At 42.0% G+C, this 21018-nt stretch overlaps 1 protein-coding gene across 1 annotated transcript in view; it reads right to left on the bottom strand.

The window, feature by feature from the left end:
- Window positions 1–21018, bottom strand: part of csmd2 (CUB and Sushi multiple domains 2) — a 207931-nt gene that overhangs the window by 62007 nt on the left and 124906 nt on the right. Inside the window, exons 18-30 of the mRNA XM_058618872.1 lie at window positions 19762–19949; window positions 18892–19080; window positions 18320–18436; window positions 17706–17921; window positions 16727–16915; window positions 15245–15414; window positions 14975–15131; window positions 14593–14784; window positions 10663–10789; window positions 2300–2502; window positions 1926–2117; window positions 1043–1181; window positions 714–901 (exon numbers count right to left, since the gene is read on the bottom strand). Coding sequence (XP_058474855.1) covers window positions 714–901; window positions 1043–1181; window positions 1926–2117; window positions 2300–2502; window positions 10663–10789; window positions 14593–14784; window positions 14975–15131; window positions 15245–15414; window positions 16727–16915; window positions 17706–17921; window positions 18320–18436; window positions 18892–19080; window positions 19762–19949 — 2267 coding nt within the window. The remainder of the gene's footprint in view (window positions 1–713; window positions 902–1042; window positions 1182–1925; window positions 2118–2299; window positions 2503–10662; window positions 10790–14592; window positions 14785–14974; window positions 15132–15244; window positions 15415–16726; window positions 16916–17705; window positions 17922–18319; window positions 18437–18891; window positions 19081–19761; window positions 19950–21018) is intronic.

Below are 21018 nucleotides of genomic sequence, written 5' to 3'. Positions count from 1 at the left end.
GATTTAACATTCAAGTACTGACGCCACGACAGTCTGAAACACAGCTGCGGAAACACATATGTCTTGTGCTGCTCATTAAACTCTACTCTGTAAAATTCCACACGTACATTAGTAAGCAAGTGAATTAGGGTTGCGCAAACAACATGCCGTGGTCAGCTAAGCTCAGACATGAGAGGAGAGGAGGAAAAAAAAAACAGTTTGCTCTAATTCACAAGAAGCCTCTTGTGTGTCTGCTAAGCACTAATCAAAGAGCTGAGGCACAAATGCTGTCAGCGTCTCATTTTCATGATTCTCTGTGTTAGTCAGCTACTAGAGGAGGCACAGATCAATAATGACGCCAAAGCAGACCGCGGCACAAATGGCGGGGGCGGTGATCACGCCGCCGCAGCCCAGACGCCCCCGTTCTTTGTCAGAAGCAATTTTCACACCGCTAATCTCACTCGCTCCGGACTAGACAATAGGCAAAAGTAAAAAAAAAAAAAAAAGAAACAATCTGCGTGGTCGATAAGCAGCAGAGGGTTAATCTATTCTCACTCTGCCAGGGGAAGAATTTCAACACACGAGTTGCTCGGGGAAACGAACGCGCGTAGACTATTTAAAACGCACCGTTTTCTCCAGAACTTTAAAGACACTGGACGTTGCAAACACGGACAATGCCATGCTTCATCCAATTAGTCAAAAACGGGGAATTCCGACAAGCAAAAGTAACGCACCTGTGTACTGCAGCACAAATCCATTACTGCTCAGGGAAGCGTCACTGCGGAAAGCCAAGAAGAGCGTATTGGAGCTGCTCTCGATGCGATCTGGAACATCTGTGCCGTAGAAACTTCCCAGCAAAGGGCTGAGGGAGTCCGGCCCGTCGTAGATATGTAAGAAGTCATAACTGGGCTCCAAACTGAACCTGGGAACAGACGTTTACACGACATAACATTAGAACACTTGCAGTGGTCTCTGTGTTTTCGTGCCAATTTAAAACCTAGCTATTGTGACCAACTCCAGTTTGATAGACATAACGTGTTTTTTTTAGACTCGTAGAACTTACTGGTTGAAGCTCAGAGAGATGACGTAGTCTGGTGTGACAGTAACCCTCCAGTCGCATTCCCTCCCGTGAGGGTAAGGTTCAGGATAGTCCGGAGACAGAATCAGCCCACTAGAGCCCGTCAGGTTCCCGCCACATGGAGCTGTGAAAAGGGAACAACTGATTTAATGTCACAGTAAGAAATCTACCCTCAAAAATTGTGTTACTTACATTTCCCCACTGAAGTAGCTATTGCCCATAAACACTAGCTTACCACATTCTCACATATATATGTATATATGTATATATATATTTATATATATATATATACATATACCAGTGTATTAAAGTGATTAATTAGAGCAGTTAATAAACAAGGTATTGCCTGCTATTGCTTCATACATTGTACATTGTTTTATAGAGCGTGGGATGACATGAAAGGAGACTGTAAAAAAGAGTGGAAGTCTGCCCTAGAGGTCTGTGCTGTTATTGAGGAAGAGGATAATCGGATCTCTCTGTCTCTGCTGCAGTGACTGCAGAAAAAAAACGTCTGGGGTTCACAACAATCCGGTTTGCCAATTTAGATTCACTTGAGGAGTCTTTTAAGTAATCACCTTAGGAATCGGCACAGTCTACCTTTTTGACAAAAAGTGCTGCCGGCAGGAGAGATGTTACACTGCCTACTGTTTTAGAACGGCTGTGGGGCATAATATACTTGAAGTAACCTACTTTTACATTGTCCTCTCATGTCACCGTTACATGATATGGAATCTTATTGAGTTTCTTTAGCCAGGGTTGGTCTTATTGTTCACAAAAAGACCACACAAGATGTATGTATGTGACAACATTAAGAGTAGTTTCATCATCACAAGTGAGGACTACTGTATGTGCCGTGTTCATAGAGCACCCGTGCATGTGGGAGGGTCTGGCTGCCAGAAGAAGCGGCCGTTAATCTCGGTACAGGTGATCCTGTTGGCCCCCTGCAGGATGTAGCCAGGATCACAATGGAACGCCACATGGTCCCCAGGCTCCTTGCTGTCTCCGCCACGGGTACCATTAGTAGGCATGCCTGGGTCATTGCAGGAGGTAGCAGTGGAAACTGGAGAAGAAAGGCAAGACACGGTTATAGCGACGAGAGAGAGGATGATGAAGGGATTTTATCATCATGGTTTGTCACTTAAACCAGTGAGGAGTGAATTGGTTTTTATCCTTCTACACCCAGTCTCCACCTAATTATTTATCCCCCGTTCATCTGACTTTGCCTTCACCCCCTCTCCCTACCAGAGAACTGCAGAGCAAAGCCCTGCTTGCTGGTGAAGAAATCCGTGGTGAACTGCAGGCTGACAGTGTTGAAGGTGCTGTGGGCATCCGGGGGCACCACCGAACCACTCAGCTCCCTCAGCAAAACCCCTCCATCTTGAGGCCCATCCCAGATTCGGAGCACGTCGTGGACCTCCTCCGTGTGGAAAACCAGGAAATGTAGACTGTTAAAGAAATAGAGAGACGGTACTTTAGAAGCCATGACAGCTGGAAGATAACACCGACTGTGGATTTAGACTTAAAGCCCTTTGAATCAGCCTTTGTAAAAAAAAAAAAAAAGCGAAGAGAGGCAGGGGGAAAAAAAAGTTTGTCTTATCTTTGCTTTGTATTTCAGTTTGTTCAAACAGATCTTAGGTCTTTTAATAGAAGCTGATTGCATTGCAGTGTTCTCATTAAAATATGCAGTCAAGGGAAAAGTCTAGGCTCCATTTGCTCCTTCAACATAATGTCGGTGGTACAAAATACATAGGTCAGGGCATTTGGATTGCATTTGCTTTTTTATTTTTTTAATAAATAAATAAATAATGATCTACCAAATTAGGCCCGACAATTCATGATTTCTACAATATAAAAAAAGTCCGGACCAGGGAGGTTGATGTAATACATTACACAAAACTACTGTGGGATTTAAAAGATTAAAGAGAATACAAATGACTGTTATTAAAGGAGACAAGAAAACAAAACAAATGACTTTTCAGGTGAAAACACAGAATCCAAAGCCAGAGCACTGACTGAATGGATCTTTCACGGTGTCAGTCAAGCAGACATGTCTGCCATGGCATTTAATAGTGCGAGTCTAGACATCAGAAAGTTGATGCTGTCAAAGTATCTAGCCCACGACTTGTGCCGAGACAGCTGTCAGCGAGCGGGCCGTCCATTCTATGTGTAATGCGCTGTGAGTTTGTGTTTGTGTGTGTGTGTGTGTGTTAGCCTATGCATTAGACTCTTTATATACTGATTGGAGTCGTATACATGTCAGTGTCAGTGTCAGAGAGTGTCAGTACGACTTTCTTCCGTTCTTTTATTACCGGTGGTAGACTGATATTTATTCAGCTTGTTTCATTAATGTGTTTGTTTATCTTCTGACACATTCTCACACATTTTTTTTTTTTTTGCATTTGGCATTAAGACATTCTAACGCATGTAGGATGTTAGGAGAGTAAAGTTGTTTTCTGCAAATGTACAAATGTTACGGCAAACATAAGTTACCGGGGCTGAGATCTATTTGCATCTACTCGTCTCAGTGAGATAATATAAAACGCAGTTCAAAAACACCTGACATTTATTTATTGATGGGTAAAATACATTTCCCGACGATGTAATTGCATTATTGCGAGCAAACAGATCGAAACAGATCTGAACATGTTCTGTTATTTCATGCCCACGTTCCTTCCTACCTCACAGACTTGCTTTTACCCTATGAACCCTCGTGGACCCTGAGGTTAAAAGTCCATTAAAAGACCTATCTTTTTAATCTGGCTTTTAGCTAATGTCCCCTTTTTTTTATCTTGGTTAATATTTCCAAAAAATCTAAAATGGTGGCTCCTTGCCAGGCGGCTGAGCTCCTGGGAGCTGGCAGCTTTTTTTTATTATGCAAAGCATTTTGTGCTAAATTATTTGTAAAAAAAAAATAAAAACTCTCTGTAAATAAAGTTTGATTGATTGATAGAATCTGTCCACTAGTCATGCGCTCTAGTTGAAATGTAACCGCTTTCCAAGGCCAATCCATTTCAGAGGAGTGCACGGCATATTATGTGGTTTAAGGATCCTCACTCCTTTGCACACATACACAGAGCTAAGGATGATGCAGAGGAGAAACGGCAACCCACTGATATGTCGGCTTTAGCAACAAGTTCCCACTATTTCTGCATAATTGGTGTCAGACTGCGATTTCCATACTGTCTGATGTGTGAGCAACAGCCAGAGGCTACTCAACAATGTGCTGTGTGTGTGTGTGTGCGTGTGTGTGTGTGTGTGTGGCTACTGTACATAACCTACTCGACAAGTCCTGGTGTGATGCCTGTGAACAAAGTGTGTGCACAAAACAAACAGATGCACACGGGGCGTCTTCAGCACATATTCACACAGAGGAACAGGGGGCGTTGTATAGTGTGTATGTAAAGCATATGCTGCATTACAAGGTTGCACGTAAACATTCACATCTGTGAAACCGATGATGGAACAACACCATCCTCGCATACAGGGCTCATATTCATATCCTTATCTAAAAAGCTAGCAAACATAACGATGACTATAATTGCAATACTCTCACGAATGTTCAGTGATAACGCATAAATCGAAATAGTAATACAAATGAGAGGTGAACGAAGACAGACAGTAGCTTTACTCATCCTGAAGAAGCTCGGGGGGTCCCCAGACAACCTGCTATGCTTTGCCGTCAAAATTGAACTAAAAGGAACCGCTATTTTAAAGGTATTAAAAGTTAAAGTAGACACTTTTCTTCTTTTGTTTTGTGTGGTTGAGTTTGGAACAATGCCCGTCGAAACACTCTTGAATAAAAAAAAAATGTAGGCACACAGGTGTGCCCTAAGCTGTTATATCACATCTACATTCAAATGAAAAACATCACTAACATGTTGTTAGTAATAATTTAAACTACATATTTAGAGGCTGGCCAGATCTCAGTCTGTTTTGTGTGCCAGAAAATATGTCACGGTGGATTTGCTAGAAAGAATGGAAGAGATGACAAAACACTATCTAATTAAATACACTATGTTTGGCTCACTCATAATCACAATAGTCAATATGTAAGACAACAATTTCTATATAAGTATAATAGGAGCCCTAGTAAAGTGATGCGTTTTAATTTAATTTAATTGAACTAAATTCCACACATGGTTACATTGGTGGATTCATCATTTCCTACCCTTTCTTTCTCCTGCTCTTCCACCAACCAAAGGTGACGTTCAAAGCCTTCATCTGTGTCGAGTAAGCGCCCCAGGCAGTCAGATGGTTGTCATGCAAAAGCCCTCAGGTACTACAACCCTTCTATCAATACTCCACCTCCCCATACTCCAGACAGTGAGGTGGTGTTTCACAGGATTTGCCAACATGAATAAAATTCATGGCTTGTTTTCTAATACATGCGCAGCTATGTGCGTGACTGCGTGGAATATGAATGCGCATATGGACGGCATGTAGGCGCGTGTATAGTATTGGGAATATAAATGCTGTTGACACGCTGAAAGGTCCGATGTTTTTAATGCAACATTCATGACTGCCAGACAAGAGTGGACTCATGCTCTATGTACAGATATATAAAAAGATGGAGAGGTAGGTTGGAAGACCAATATCAACCACGGCCATGGCCACTAGAGGAGGATGATGGCAGGAGGATAAGAGGTTGCTGGAGAGCAGAAGGAACATCTGAAGCATGAAGGGATTTGTGCTGGGTGGTCAGAAGGATAGGAAGAAAATCGGCCGACTGTGGGGATAATTGGTTCCTTTTATACAAGATCTAATTAGCCCATCTCTCCTTGTCACTTTGTGAGAGCAAAGACTTGGGAGGCAGAAGTGGTAAGATGAGAAGAGGTGATGTAGGAAGGTAATGGGGACGAAGTATAAGTTGTTGTCAAATCTGACAATCTCACAATCTGAAATGACATATTTACCAAATCGCAAAGGTTTAATCATCCAGTTATCCTCGTTCGATGCCAATTTAAAAAGTGACATACATCCACGTTAGAAACAATATGTTTGGCTTCTAACCCTTGCACAGCAGTTCATATTTTTTTACAGCATCTCACGTGGGAACGCTCCATCCTCCTTTGAATCAATGGCACAAAATGTTGAACTCTAATAACAAAAGTCAAATCGCAAAAATGTGTCTGAAAAATCACAATAAGATATTTTCTCCAAATCATTTAGTCTTAAAGAAGGTATAAAAAAAAAGCTTAGCATTCTTTGTAGTCCTACATTCCTTCGCTATCTTGCTTTGTAAAACCTCTCTCACGCTAAAATTTAGCAGGTACACACGAGATTTTTAAACCAGGTTCAAGCTGCTAAAAAAGGCAATAAACATAATTTCCATTGCCAATTGTTATTCTGCTCTGTTTTCCACCCCTTTGTCACGCATGTAACAAAATAGCCCTGATAATGTTACAGCAGCTCCAATTTTCCACCCTTTCCTCTATTTCCGCTATAAATCAATAATTTAGATGATCCAAATGATGAAATAAATTATACTGACCACAGTGAGAAGTTTTAAAAAGTAAGGCTCACTACAAAAATAAATGGGTGCATATAATGGCTATGTTAACTATCGGCTGGAAGGTTGATGCACGTTGTGGCATGACCCGGAAAAGAAATTTGCACGTTCTCTTCGTTATTTGGCCCGGCAGTGAAAAACCTGTTTAAACCTGGAATTATACTGTTACTGTGCTATGTGATGGAGAGACACTGCTGCTGCAGCTACCTAAGAATGTGAGCAAAATGCTTCACAAATTGTCTTCAAATTGTGAAGCATTTCAGAGGAAAGAGGGGGAGACGCGGTTGCCTCAATTTACTTGTGCACTTAAAACAAAATGCCTGGGAGTCAGGTTGGATGGGGGGGTGGAGGGAGGACGGATGGCATGAGGAATGAATAAAACAACAGGTTGTGATTGGATGAAATCCAGTATTCCTCATTGAGGAGAAGGGAATTCAGGTCTCAATGTGTATTTTCTGAGATCTTCCATGTTTTGACATGTACAGCTGAGGGCTCTCCTTTTCACTTGCCCGTCTCTTAATGAGATGAAACGGTTCAATCAAGTGTCAGAGGAAATGCTGCGAGGAGATGTAGGGAAGACTTAGATGGAAGAGATTACTCGGGTCTCTTTTGACTTTGTCTCAACTATTTTGTATTCATATAAGAGACATTGGAAGGGCTGAGACTCTCTCCTAAGCATACAAAACAGTCTAGCTGCAATCACGAGTCCTGTGGGGAGTCTCCCGAGTAGGTGAATGTGTGCATGAAGATGATAAACAAGCACGTATGTTAGGGCGCGCGCAGATTATGTGCGCGATGTGAGGGAATAAGGAAGAACAGAGAGGTACAGTCGAGTAAGTCTTGCAGCTGCCGGTATGCTCACTAACTAATGGAGATTGTGCATTTTAAAGCAATGTCACACGAACAGCTAACCTCATCAATACATGTGGCCTCTGTGGGACTGTCCCTGTGGGATCATACATCACGGCTGAGGCATAGTCACACCACGGACCTCAAAAGACTCGAAGCAAAACAGAGGGCACGAGTCGTACGACCGACACACCAGAACCTGAATTTGTGCTTGCAGCGGGGCTCGGTCAATCCGAGTACTGTGAGGAACATGATGTAAGAATGTGTAAGCAGAGTTGTCCTACAGATACGTGGCGCTTCACAATTATTTTCAGACGGGAAGGTTTGGAACTGGGAAATGGAATCAGAGATAAAAGCCGAGGTTAATAGAACCCACGCATACACACACACACCTTTGCTTCCCTTGATCCTTTGCTTATCCCAGTCCAATCTCAAATATTTGCCTGACATCCAATTTAGAACGACCAAAGTGCCTGGCTTTCAAAATTAGACACTGAGAGTGCTGGACAAGCTGGTATAAATATGTAAAAAGATAAAATAATTCACATTTTGGAAAACTCAAAGGTTCCCAGGAAGATACAAACACACACACACCTTTGTGAAAGTGTGAGTGTTTAGCTCACTGCACAACTAAACTATATACACAAACTTCTGGTACAAAGTGGACAGTGTTTGAAAAGTGCACATTATTTTGAGACTGAGGGTATTTCAGTGTTGAGATGACGATAATTTCAAATAAATGTTTGAGGGCTGTAATTATGTGATATTTTAAAATTCTCTTCTTTTGGCTTGACCTTGCACAAACTACCTCCTTTTCTGTCAGGGAACAAATCCAGACCACAAATCCACAGTAAGGGGACTCAACGAGACTGGAGGACTTTATGCAAATAAGGTCTCAAGTACACTTAAGTATATGATCATAGAGGTCGACATTTCTGAAAGGCAATTGCAGGCACCGAAAAGAGTAGCACGGTGAACATTCATACCAATGCTGCAGAGTTGATCTCAAAATAGCCGCAGTTCTTTGTGGCCTGGTTTCATACAATGTTTTTTTTTTTTTTTTTTGTAAAAGTGTCCAGCGTATTGAATCTGGATGCAGTGCAATTTCATGTTCTGGGCTTATGGAATTAAACCTGACACAAATGGGCTGCTACTGTAGCAGCCCATTTGTGTCAAGCTTCAACATGTTATTCCTACTTATAGATATAGAGGTTATCTAAGTTACCATAGCCTGAAAACGCACCGTATGTAAAAAAGCCCAGGTTTAGGAGATCAGCACTTTTCAAAGTTCTCTAACCTTTTCATATGGCAACGACAATTACTTTCCGCTGCCACATTATTGGCTGATGGTATATTCCTGGTGTGTAGTGGGTCCTAATTAATACAATACCAGTCCTAGTTTACTGTACACACACATATCCTTCAGCGTCATCAATTGGCTGAAGGATAAATACATGCAAATGTTTTAATGTTCAACGGACGAGTATGGAAAAAGGAATCAATCCAAGAAAGAAATCAATAATTAAGGAATTATGCAGTCAAGTGTTTGACTTTCCCCCGCTGCAAGCCATGTTGTGAAAGTTCCACACGGGCCTAATTACGCTGGTCTTCACACACTGTTAGTCCTATTGATGCCTTGTGAACAAGAGCCAGTCAAAACAACACAGTGCGGTACTTTAAAAAACATAGTACACCACGTTTCGGGGAACACTTGAGCTCAACTTAAGAGGATGTGCTTCTCACTTTTAGACGTATAAATATGGCTTCATTGCGCAGCGTACCATGTGACCTGGATCCCTCATTTCAGCTCCGTAGAGGACACTAGTGAATGTGCCCGTGCTAGAATGGCTCATTGCCTCCATTATCGTCACTATTCCTTTTATCTTGTTATTGCCTCTTCCTCTTCTAATAATTCCCAGCAGCTGTACATATATCACTGCCACATGCATTTTAGTTGTCATCTGTAAAAAAACAAACAAACAAAAAAAAACTGGCACAATCCAGTACTATTCCATTTGAGGCTACCTTCATCTACACCATGTGGTATACAAGGAATCCCAGAGCTAAGGAATCACAGTGTTTTTTTCCCCTCTTCAATAATGAATTGCATGTGTAGGCTCAAAGGCATGGATGCTGCAGAGAAATACCAGGGAACCAAAGGTGGTGAGGGCGCTAACAAACCTGAATGAAGACTTATGATGGAACTCGGAAGTTACAGTATGAAGCAGCATCTGCCCACAAATAGATCGATGCAAATAATTATACACAACTCTACACTGTGGGCACATTTTTAAGGCGCTGGTGATAACTGCAGTTTCAGTATATCAGCAAGAATATCAATGTTTGGCATAGTCAATCACAATTTTTACAAGTTGGCCGCAGTTACCAGAACAAATATCAGACGTCAGCTGATGCAGCAGACATAAACTAAATATTAAATACAATTAAAGTCAAAAAACGTTTTCTATCCCCTAATATGACTCTTGTCTAATAAATACATAGGAAAAAGTCGATGCAGTTTATAAGAGCAGAGATTATTGCCCTCCCATTCGTAATCTGGTATTTTATAAAACCATACACACATGCATGGAGAGTGAGGGAACACATAAAAAGAGAAGGATAGAAGTGACATTTTCTTGAATGCGGGGGTTTAGGGGTAATTATTCAGAGTTGGAAAAACACATTATGCCTGACAGTGATTTATTTTGTGACACTGAAATGATCCCAGCCTCTCCTTGGTCAGTTGTGCCACACAGACAGACTTTTTAGGGGGTACATGGCTGGAGGTCAACATGTCTGATGGGGACTGGGAAAAGTTTGGGACCCACTGTGCTAGGGCACAAACTCCAAATAGATTAAATTGGCTAGAAAGAAAAAAAAAATGTTTGCAGGATGTTTTTAGCAAACTCTTCAAAGTAAAGGCTTTAACATCTATGAGCCGGAGTTAACTCGGAGCACTTGACTTGCTTTGGTGTAAGTCTAAAACCTGGAGGCCGTAATGTGGCATTTCCTCTCACTCAGTAGTAACTCAACTACAGGCCAACCGCAACTGACTGAAGATTGATTACACAGCACCCTGTGAAAGTGATGAATACCACTGCAAAAAAGCGGGGCTAAATTGGAAGTATACTGAAAGGTGGTAGATTGAAATGAAAAAAAAAAAAGGCATGGGGGGAAAAAAAAAACACACCAATGTAATCAGTAAACTAGAAGCCCTGAGAAAGGAAACAAAGAGTGTTTCTCAAACCTAATAGTGCTTCCTGGTGGGGCCTCGATGGTCCACATACAGTGCAGGTTGTGTTCATAAGGAGCTGGATAGCCCGGAGACAGGATACGACCGGCGGGCTCGTCCTTGCTGGTGCCTCCGCACTCCGCTAGAAAGAGTTAAGACAACAAAGATACACATTTACAAAGGTGAACAATGGAACGAAAATTGCAAGCTCGTCAATGTTTGCAGAGTGAATTTAATAAATGAATACTGCAAGGCTGAGCATGTTAAACAGAATAACAGAAACTGCACCGCGCCGCTGCCAGTAAAGTGCATCACATCACTTTCCATTAATCAATAATTAACTGACATAGCAGCCATATACTCCTCAGCGATGTGCTTTATCATTGTGTTTGCCATTTAAAAGTAGGAGGGAAAGTAGCCAACTCAATGTACTTTATATGTATATAGTACATGTTCTTGGCCCAGCAAAGACAATCCCTCATCTCAACCATGATTTATCAGTATTTTACTTTATGTCCAAATGAACCAGCATATGTACTACGTGGGTAAAGAAGAGAAACATGGTAAACGTATGTAGATATCAGTGTTTCGTAGGCTTGTTATGAATCATGGGAGCTAAGCCCCACTGGAGGTACACAGCGTTACCTCCGTCTCTTAAAAATAAACAAATATCACATATCTGTGACACTACATGTCAAAATCAGAGGCCACTTTTGTCAAGAACACAGCAAAGAAGGGGAGGAGGGTTTTTTTTCCAGTCACACATAATAAATAGCCATCAGAAAAGATGGATGGCTGAAAAGCAGCCCCTTCAATTATCACCATGTACCCTTATCAAAAACGTGAACGGAAACAAAGAGAGAAATATTTCCCAACATCAGGTTTGAAGTGTTTTGTTCACATATTGAGGCCATCTTAAGTGACAAGAGGAGGATAAAGTGTTGCTTGTCTTCCCCCGTGAGAGGAAAATAGCTCCTTAAAACGGGAGAAAAATGGATGTCTTGGAGTCATACTGATGATGATGGCAATGGTTGTGAAATCCATCAGTGACAATAAGCTCTGTGCACGAACACAACCACGCTGCCAGACACAAGCGGCGCACGGACGAGTAGGGAGGACACGAGGAACTCACTCCACAAAGTTAAAATGTGCATTTACATTTAACAGACATGAGGGAACCCGGGGTAATAGAAGGCACAGAATAGAATAGAGTTCCTTATTCCTTATTGTTCAGATCATCTTTGCTGTCACAGCATAAAAACACACACATACTTTGGAAAGTCTATGCTTACTTACATCAACTTTTCAAAGGTATGTTATTTTTTTTTAATGTCACTGACACTGTATGTGGAAAAAAAAGAGGCACGGGAACACTGGACGGAGAGAAAATGCAATATAAAAAAAAAAGTCTCCATCAGGTTTTACTCTCTCTGTGTGCTTTTCCCTCAGTGTGCCATCCTTTTTGAAGAAAACTTGCTGTTTCAGGAAGAGAAAAAAGAAGGCGGTGATTTATCATAGCAGGACAAAGCAAATCTCTTTTCGTCTGGCCTTATGACCTAAGAAAACTGCTCAATGGCGTGGCAGTGCAACTCCCTCAGCTACTCTTTCCCTTCAATCTGTCTCTGCTTACATCTCTCTAAAAGTCAACCAAGGTCCTTGCCTCAAATCTCGACTCAAGGTAGTTGTTCACACCAGCCTTGTTTACTCAGGTTTATCCAAACCCTGTGGAGCATTAATGAACAAAGTTAAAAAACCTCTGAAGCGAAACCAAGGAACTGGACTGCGAACTTCTTAAAAGAGGTGGTCCCAGACCTCTTCCAAATGAACTCTAAAGCAGTTCATTACTGGTGTGAACACTATCTGCACCCATCACAGGGAGAGTAGCATTTATGACTACAGCCTTGGTGTTCTCATCCACATCCCCCAGTGAGGAGAAGGGAGAACAGGGACTTATTGGTATTTCTGCTCACGGTGCATTTGAGCTTTATCAAACTTTCACCAGGTGGGCACCAACAAAACACACTATTAGGTGTAAACGCTGTCTCTGGACACCCCAGCTCCCCTGTACCAAGGCATCCTCCAATGTTCTCCAACTCAACCACAATACATCTCACATGTTAATCATTGGACCCACATTTATCACCAAATCTGGGCCACATATCCTGCACTGGCTTCCCATCTCACAACACATCCAGTTCAAAGTCCTCCTCCTCCAGTCCTTTAGACACCCAGGACTAAGCACAGAATCTGGGGAGACGGAGCCTTCTCCGCTCCAGCCACCTCCCTCTGGAACTCACTACCCTAACTCATCCATGACTGTTCTGACCTCTCCTTATTCAAATCGCTCCTCGAAACTCACCTTTTCAACAGGGCTCTTAATCTTTAATGATCTTCTTTCTTTTCTCATTAATGACTACCTTAATCATTCTTATGCTTTTTTATTATATAGCAATTTTAAGTTTCTGAAAAGTACTATATAAATGAAATGCATTATTATTATTATTATGATTCAACACAACCTCATGGGTCATGATTTATAATGTATGGAAAGAAAATTGCACATCAAAAAATAACCCATTTAAATGCAGTTCTTAACAGTGTATAAGTACCGTAGGTGTTAAAAAGATATGGTCCGTATTAAGACCTCCAGCGTCCAGCCTAGAGCAGGACAGCAGGTTGCAACTTTCCTCTTCTGTGACTTTCAGGACATGAACTATTCACGCTGGTTTCAGCCGACTTTCATCCTCCTTCATCCCTGCAAACTACACCCCTTTCTTCTGCGTTGAGTGTGTCCCCACTGCTGCAAAATATTCTCACCGCCACGAACAGAAGCATTCCCAAATTTACTCTCGCTGTTAGGGTGTCATCCGCAGTGAAAGGGGCACAGGGAGGACAAACGTGTTGAGAGATATACAGAACGCCAAATGCTGTTTATGCCTCGACATGAAATTACCTGTCAGCTTGGGTTGAAAGGGGAGCCGAGCGATATTATTCTAATCACCTTGGCTGATGTCACAGGACACAATTCCGCCCGTTTTCTATTTTCTGAGCTGCGAGCTGGTTCTTAAGAGACTCTGTCAAATCTGTCACCAAGGAGATCCAAAAAAACTGCTTTGGGTTTGTCACTTTGGTTTCATAGATGATGTGTGTGTGTGTGTATGCCATTTCAATAGTTTTGAAAACATTGCATATAATGTGTCAACTAGCAACCAGTGCCAAACTGCACAAAAAAAAGATCACATGTATCCTCTCATTAACCTTTACGGGGAAAATATTTGGTTAATATTTTCAAAGTCTTCCCACCAGACAGCTCAGGGTTAAACATCTGTCTATAGGCGTGGGTGTGCTTGTTAATGCAGTAAACGTTAGTTCAGTAAAAAAAATAAAATGAAGCAAAAAGAGAGATTTGCCACCGTCATGCAAAAACAGCACAGTCATTTCCAAGGAGGAAAATGCACAGGATAGGGTGCTGGGAAATCACCCAAATGCTAAAAATAGCGGCGCTAAAATAAACTGCACTGCACTCAGTTGGTTGTTATGATGAGAAATGAGGTCAGACATTTTTTATTCTTTCAGTGAGACAAACAAAAAAAATGAGACAGGTTCGGATTAGCATTGTGCCAGACTGAAAAGCGACTACTGAGAAATATTGTATTACAATGTCACACAACGCAGCTATGCAGTGTAGCAAATAGGTAACAGGGCAGAATGACACTGACACAACATCCCATGCGGTATCTGACATGAGAATGTTTAGTCAAATGTTGCATTTCATTTTGAAGCACTATGGCTTAGCATTTCCATTTTATGCTAATAAACAATCCCCCTTCAAAACATTCCTATGGCAATGTGAGCCACGAATAAGATTTCAAGTACACAGGATAATAAACCAGTAATTTAGCACTTGATCACGCATTCATACTGGATCAGAGGAGAGTTACTCACCAACACAGAGTGGGAGGGGGCTGTCCCATGCCCTCCTTTCCCCCCTCAGACAGGTGAGCACTTCAGGTCCTTTCAAAGTGTAGCCCGGGTCACAGCTGTATGACACAGTGCTCCCTGCAAAGTGACCTTTGTCCTCCCTCTTGTAGCCAAACTGGGGAACACCTGGGTCCTCACATTTCACCAGCTCAAAACCTTCGAGAGAGAGAGAGAGAGAGAGAGAGAGAGAGAGAGAGAGAGAGAGATACAAGAACAAGGATTAGCAGGGCGTCAGGAAGGGCGCACGTATGTGATGAAAACAACTTACAGAATAGGCCGAGATGTGAAATATGAAATGCACAGTAAGGTGGGTGGGTTTGTTTGTGGGAAGAACCGTATTACTCACTGGTGAAGTGCAGCTCAAAGCCTTTACTGGTGTTATCTGCATTGCTGATGAACTCTAGCCACATAGAGCTGGAGGTGGAGTTCAGGGTTGCATCGAGCAGCTCGCTGCCCGTAAATACGCCCAGCAGACGAGCGTTGTTACTGCCGCCGTCAAAAACCTGAATAAAAGAGAGGGAGCAGGAGGAATAAAGATGGTCATATGTGCACACACACACACACACACACACTTATCTGCAAACTCAGAGAAGCTACATCTGCCTCCACCCCTCACTTTAAGCATGTCATCCTCCTCCAGCCGGAAGTCTCTTGCCCGCAGCTGGATGCCTTTGCCGGGCTGCGTTTGGATGGAGTAGATGCACTCGTGATTGTTACCGTAGTAGCCGGGGTAGTTGGGCGAAAGCAGCACCCCTTGCATGCCAGTCACGGATGACCCGCATTCAGCTGGAGAAAAAGGGGAGGAGCAGAGAGAGCAACAGACAAAGAGAGAGGAGGAAAGAAACAAAAAGGGGAGATGGTGGTGGTGGTGTTGGAGAGAGAGAGAGAGAGAGCAGAAGACATGTCAGTTGATATATGTTTGAAAGTCAGCATGTATTTGCGCATGCCGTCATGCATAGAGGGGAGACTGGGGAGGTGATGGAAATAGGAACGTCTCGAGTGACAATACCTGCATGTTGAGAGGGCATATCATCATAATCACACTGCAGTCCAACTGTGATTAACAGAAATGCCAGCTCTATTTTGAACGCTGCCTTTTCTGTATTAAATCACTGCGAGTGATAAGGGGAGTGGGTTCTATAGAAGACCTTGCGGCCAGGATTTAAAATGACTGCGATTGCACGCAGAAATTTTGAACGTCGTGAAGATAGTGAGGTAAGATGAGGTGGGGTGATGGGGCTATATGAAGTGTCTGAAATATGGATGTAGTCAATGCATCGAAACGGATTTTTTCCATCACTGTCGGACTGTAAAGGTCTGATTAGTCAAAAGGAAATCACTTGACCTACTTCACATATATATAAACAAAGAAAAATTAATGTTTATGTTGGTACAGAAAATAAACACGACTTCCCATGTTACACTGCAAAGACCGCTTGTTTTAAATCATAGACTGTATAAGTATAGACAGTAGAAAACCTCACTGCTTGCAAATTAGTTTAAAAAGTAAGTTTAAAAACTGGGGAGGAAAAAAAAAAAACTGAAAGAGTTTATAAAAAAAATATTCCCAAAAAGTTAGTAGCTCACAGCCATTTCCCAAATGCAATTCGAGCTGAACAGTAAAGACAAACACAAGTAGGTCAATCACTATTAGCCTGTGCTTTATCTATCATTTGGCTCATGAGGATAAATTGTGTATACCTTTCAACAAACACACAGCGTCTGATAATTAAAACACTGACCTAAATCTTTGCGGTTTGATCTGTCATGTTTTTCCCTGGCACCAGCAAAGAGCAGCATCAATAATTAACATATTTCAGCCCCTTAATGTTGTCCTCATTAGAGCTGCTGCTTTATATAATTTGGACAAAGTCAAAATGTCTGTTTCTGGGAAGCTGTCCAATGAGTAGACAAAAGGTGGGCGGATGAAGGGGCCGATAATGAGGAGGAAAATGCCTCGTCTCCCAACGTGACTGACAGTTTTTGTGGTTTTCTTAACAAGTGGCCATGTGTGGAAGGGCTGGAATGGTATTACTATGAAGAGATCACGGGGGGGGGGGGAGATAAAAAGTTAAAAATAAAGCATATGACCACCTACCAACACACCTTGGCAGAGGGGAACTCCACACCCGCCTCCTGCCCCCTAAGCATACCACCCTTGCTGGACCCTCCAGTCGGTAACCTGGGAAACAGGAGAAGATGAGGGCATCGCCCACGCCGTACTGAAGGCCCTTTCTGGTACTGTAAGGTGGGATTCCAGGATCCTCGCATGGCTCCAAGTCATACTCTGTAAAACAAGTAAAAAAAACAATACTATTAATAATGAAGTGGTGATTTTATATATTTTTCCATAATGGTTTGAACTTAATTTTTATCCACACAGTATTGCACCATTGGTGCAACTTCCCATGATGTGCCAATGTGTAAATTAAGCCAATTACGGCTTCTGCTGTGCTGCTCAAAAGGTCAAGAATACGCTTCCACAAAAGGATACGGAGGGTAAACCATGTTTGAGTAGGTTTAATCACCTCTAAAACCAATTTCACATTTTAAACTTAGAAGACCAAATGCCAGTTAGTTCATTTATTATAGCGTTGTGTGCCACTGGGGTCTTTTGCACGTAATGGAATCTTAACATTCAACCTTTCGTCTGTTTAGCAACTGCTTTTTCATTCCCACTGTAAATCAAAATGTTTTTATTTTTTTTTTTTTAGATGGGTGACATTTTAAACTGTCAGCAGCATTTTATTAGATGCTTTAATTTTTTTTTTTATTTTTTTTTTAACCACATATCAGGGGCGCTCTGTAAAAGGACAGTCTGTGATGTATCCTAATTTAAAATGCATGAATTTCTCTTGACGCAAGATAATTCATGTCATATAGAGTACTGTATATGCTGTATTTCCACAAGTCATATACATATACTATGACTTTTCTTTCTCCGTGTTGCTTAACATGCGTAATGTTCAATCCTTCCTGACCCACTTGCTCACTCTCTTCTAAATGATAAGTCATGACTGTAACCAGCATTTTCGGCAGCCGCCACCTCGTTTCGGGAGCCCTTCATCCATTCTCACCAGAAAAAGTGATGTTGAATCCCTCGTAGGACACAGAGAAGTCCGAGAGGAAGCGTATCTGAGCTGTGTAGTTTCCAAAAAGGCCTGCACTGAGAGGAGAAGGCAATGTGGAGCCCGTCAGCCTCCACAGAGGCTGAGAGAAGCTGCCGTTCTCCGTCACCAGCAAATGGTCGTGGGGGCTCTCAAGGTGGAAAGTGTGGAAGGTGAACTGGACACCTAAGAAAAGAGGGAGAGAAAGACCCAGTGATAAAACACTTATATATTGAGTTTTATAATCCACTAGAGGTTGTAGTTATCACAGTTTCAGACACAGTTTAATAACATATACCGCATTGATCTTCCTTCCATGCGACTTTTCAAACACCTAACAGCCACACAGAGTGAGCATCTGCAAATAAGTTTGTGTCAATTTGGTGTGAGCGCTCTATAAAACATGACACGACTCGAGTGTTGTCTTGTGGCGCTTTAGCTCTCGGCAAACCTCTCAGCGCTCCAGTCATTCGGGGACAGCTTGTTCGGCAAAATAAACAGGCTGCTCACTGAGGGTAAATGACATTGTAAGGGAAATTGCATTTGACTCGCTGCCTGTGTTGACACGGAATGTCTGCGCTGACCTTTGCCATGGGAGGTCTCGATTATCCACGTGCAGTTCAAGTTGTGCGGGTAGAAGTCTGGAAAGCCAGGTGACAGGATGGTGCCAACGTTGCCCTGGATGTAACCTCCACACAGGGCTGATGAATGGAAACGTGCAAAAGAGAGAGATGAAGCAGAGAAATGAGGAAGAGGGACAACCTCAGAGAGGGCATAGTTGACGGAAATAAAAAGCAGGATGAAAAGATTATTATCATTAGCGAGTGGCCAGAAATCAATACTGTCCTTATATAAAGCGGAATTTACAGATGAGGAGAAGGGAAACATCAAAGACCAAATTCACTGCCATACATTCAAAACATTTATGATGAAAAGAGAATATTTTAAAGTTTAAAACAAGAGGCGCAGGAAGGAAACCTTCTATAGATTTTATAATAAATCAGACATACTGTATAGCAATTTTAATGTGAAGTCTATTTCTCGCGTTGCAAATGTAACAACATACAACAATGAATGTAGCTTAAGTCCCATTCATGAGTAGATGGAGATCTCGCAGGCGACTATTCATTTTTATGTCAACAATTATGGGACGTACCATCACAGCTGGGCAGGGGGCGGCTCCACTGAAAATTGGGTTCACATTCTAACGGCTCGGTGTCACTAAGTGTGTACCCCGCCTCACAGCTAAATGTCACCAAGGCGCCTACGTAGAAGTCGTTGCCATGTCGCTGACCATTGACCGGTATCCCAGGATCCACACAGTGATCGGACTGCAACTGCAGGGCTACAGAGAGGGAGCGAGAGAGAGAGATGTTCAAAGACACTCATGAACAGAAAGTCCCCCCCCCCCCCGCTTACAGCATCACCATACTTTCAGGCATACAGCAAAGGTAAATGTACATTTGTAAAGTGTAAAAAGAAGAAAGAAAAGTAAACGCTGTTTGCAATCCTTACACATTTCTCATTAATAATTCAAGCAATCATCCTACAGTACATCAACACGAATTAACATGTGCCTTGTGTACATTGCATTGCAGTAGGTAGTGCGCACAGTGAATTACTCAACCTTTTCAGCGGCTTTACAAACAGAGAAATTGCCTAAAGTGTCTACGGTGTTACCCGGGAGGAAATCAAGGTTGAACAGTCTTACGAGTTTAACTACAGCATGGCTGAAGACTGGTGTGAGGAAAATTGCAATGTGTTTCAAGGAATGGATATATGACTCAATAATCTCAAACTTTGTAATAATAGGGATTTTCAGAAACAATGGCTTTGTGGAGACATTGAGAGTCGGTGGAGATTGTATTGACAGACATAGCTCAATAGCTTTTACTAATATGCTGAACAAGGCTTAGTGTTGTCTCTGATTTCCCTGTATGTAATGGATTCATTTCAGTGAATCCTGGGTGAATGGGCTCTTGTTCTTAATTGCATCTATCCGGCATGCTTGCAAATCGAGCCTCACTTTCATAGCGAATACGGAAGCCGATGTCAGAGTGGCTCTTGTCAGTGGAGAAGAGGAGATACAGGAAGCTGGAGGTGCTGATGAGGAACTGGGGAACCTGGGTGCCCTGGTAACTTCCGATCAGAGGCGAAGATGGGAATCGGCCATCGCGCACCTCGAGTACATCGTAGTTGACCTCTGTGCGGAACCTGTGGACAGGAGACAAAGCAGTCTTACTCAGTGCGGCTGTTCATTTTGCAGATTCCTTTGAAAATAAGCACATACCACAAGAGAGTATCTGTGTCTGTGGACTCATTTTGTTAAAATAAATTAACCACAAGCAGGTTAATTGAACTTTGACTTTCAGTTTGAAACGGCAAAGTGTATTAAACAAAAAAAATAAAATAAACCAAGTTGATGAACTCAAAGAACTGGCCACAATTAAAATCCTACATTAGTGACGGAAGCTTGAATGCAGCTTATTCAGTTTAAATGACACTCATTTAATCACTGTGAAATCTCTTTGTGTTGTTGTATTGTCCTTTTGTATTGTACATTGTTTCTCTTAACTGTAATGTACAAATGTTAGATTTTTAACAAACGTGTCAGCCTTTAACAAACATAGTAAAACCATGATGGTTTCAGTGGATTGTTTTCAATTCATGTTTCAGCTTTGGGAAATCCTCAGACATTTGGCATGCTTTGGTGCATCCGTGTGCTTGTGTTTGTGTGTGTGTGTGTGCATGCCTTGTGTTTCTGTCTTTGTTGCCAGAGCCACTTCATCTTCAAAGCCATGAATAAATTACTCAGTTTCAGAACCATGTCATCTAAATGAAGCAATGTGTGATATTTTATTGATGCTACATGAAAATTAAAGCGCAACAACATTTATGTTGTTTTCATTTTGCATGGCAATGCCATCGCGGCAGGGACGGTGATGTGACAGCGTCTGAGGACGGGCCTTAGTGAAACGCTAATGTAGCGTTTGATCCTATGTATGCTTCTCTCTCTCTCTCTAACATCAGATAAATTACCCCCTCATCCATCTCTCCTTTTCCCAGGACAGACCATCTCCAGTTACATACGAGCACGTTAACGTTAGATTTCTACACATGTATAATGTTTCAGTGTGTTGATGTGTAAGTGTCTGCATGGAGAGAACATCCCCAGGTCTGCAGGGAGCGGGGTATCAAATGAAAGGATGAAATACTTATGGCCTCTTAATCAATAAAACATAGTATTTTCCTAATTGGGCACATGCTTTAAAGTGCATTAGAT

The sequence above is a fragment of the Solea solea genome, chromosome 20 (assembly GCF_958295425.1).
Source record: "Solea solea chromosome 20, fSolSol10.1, whole genome shotgun sequence".
In the NCBI taxonomy this organism is placed as follows: Eukaryota; Metazoa; Chordata; class Actinopteri; order Pleuronectiformes; family Soleidae; genus Solea; species Solea solea.
The sequence above is the reverse complement of the archived record's forward strand: the minus strand, read 5'-3'. Positions and strand labels throughout refer to the sequence as shown.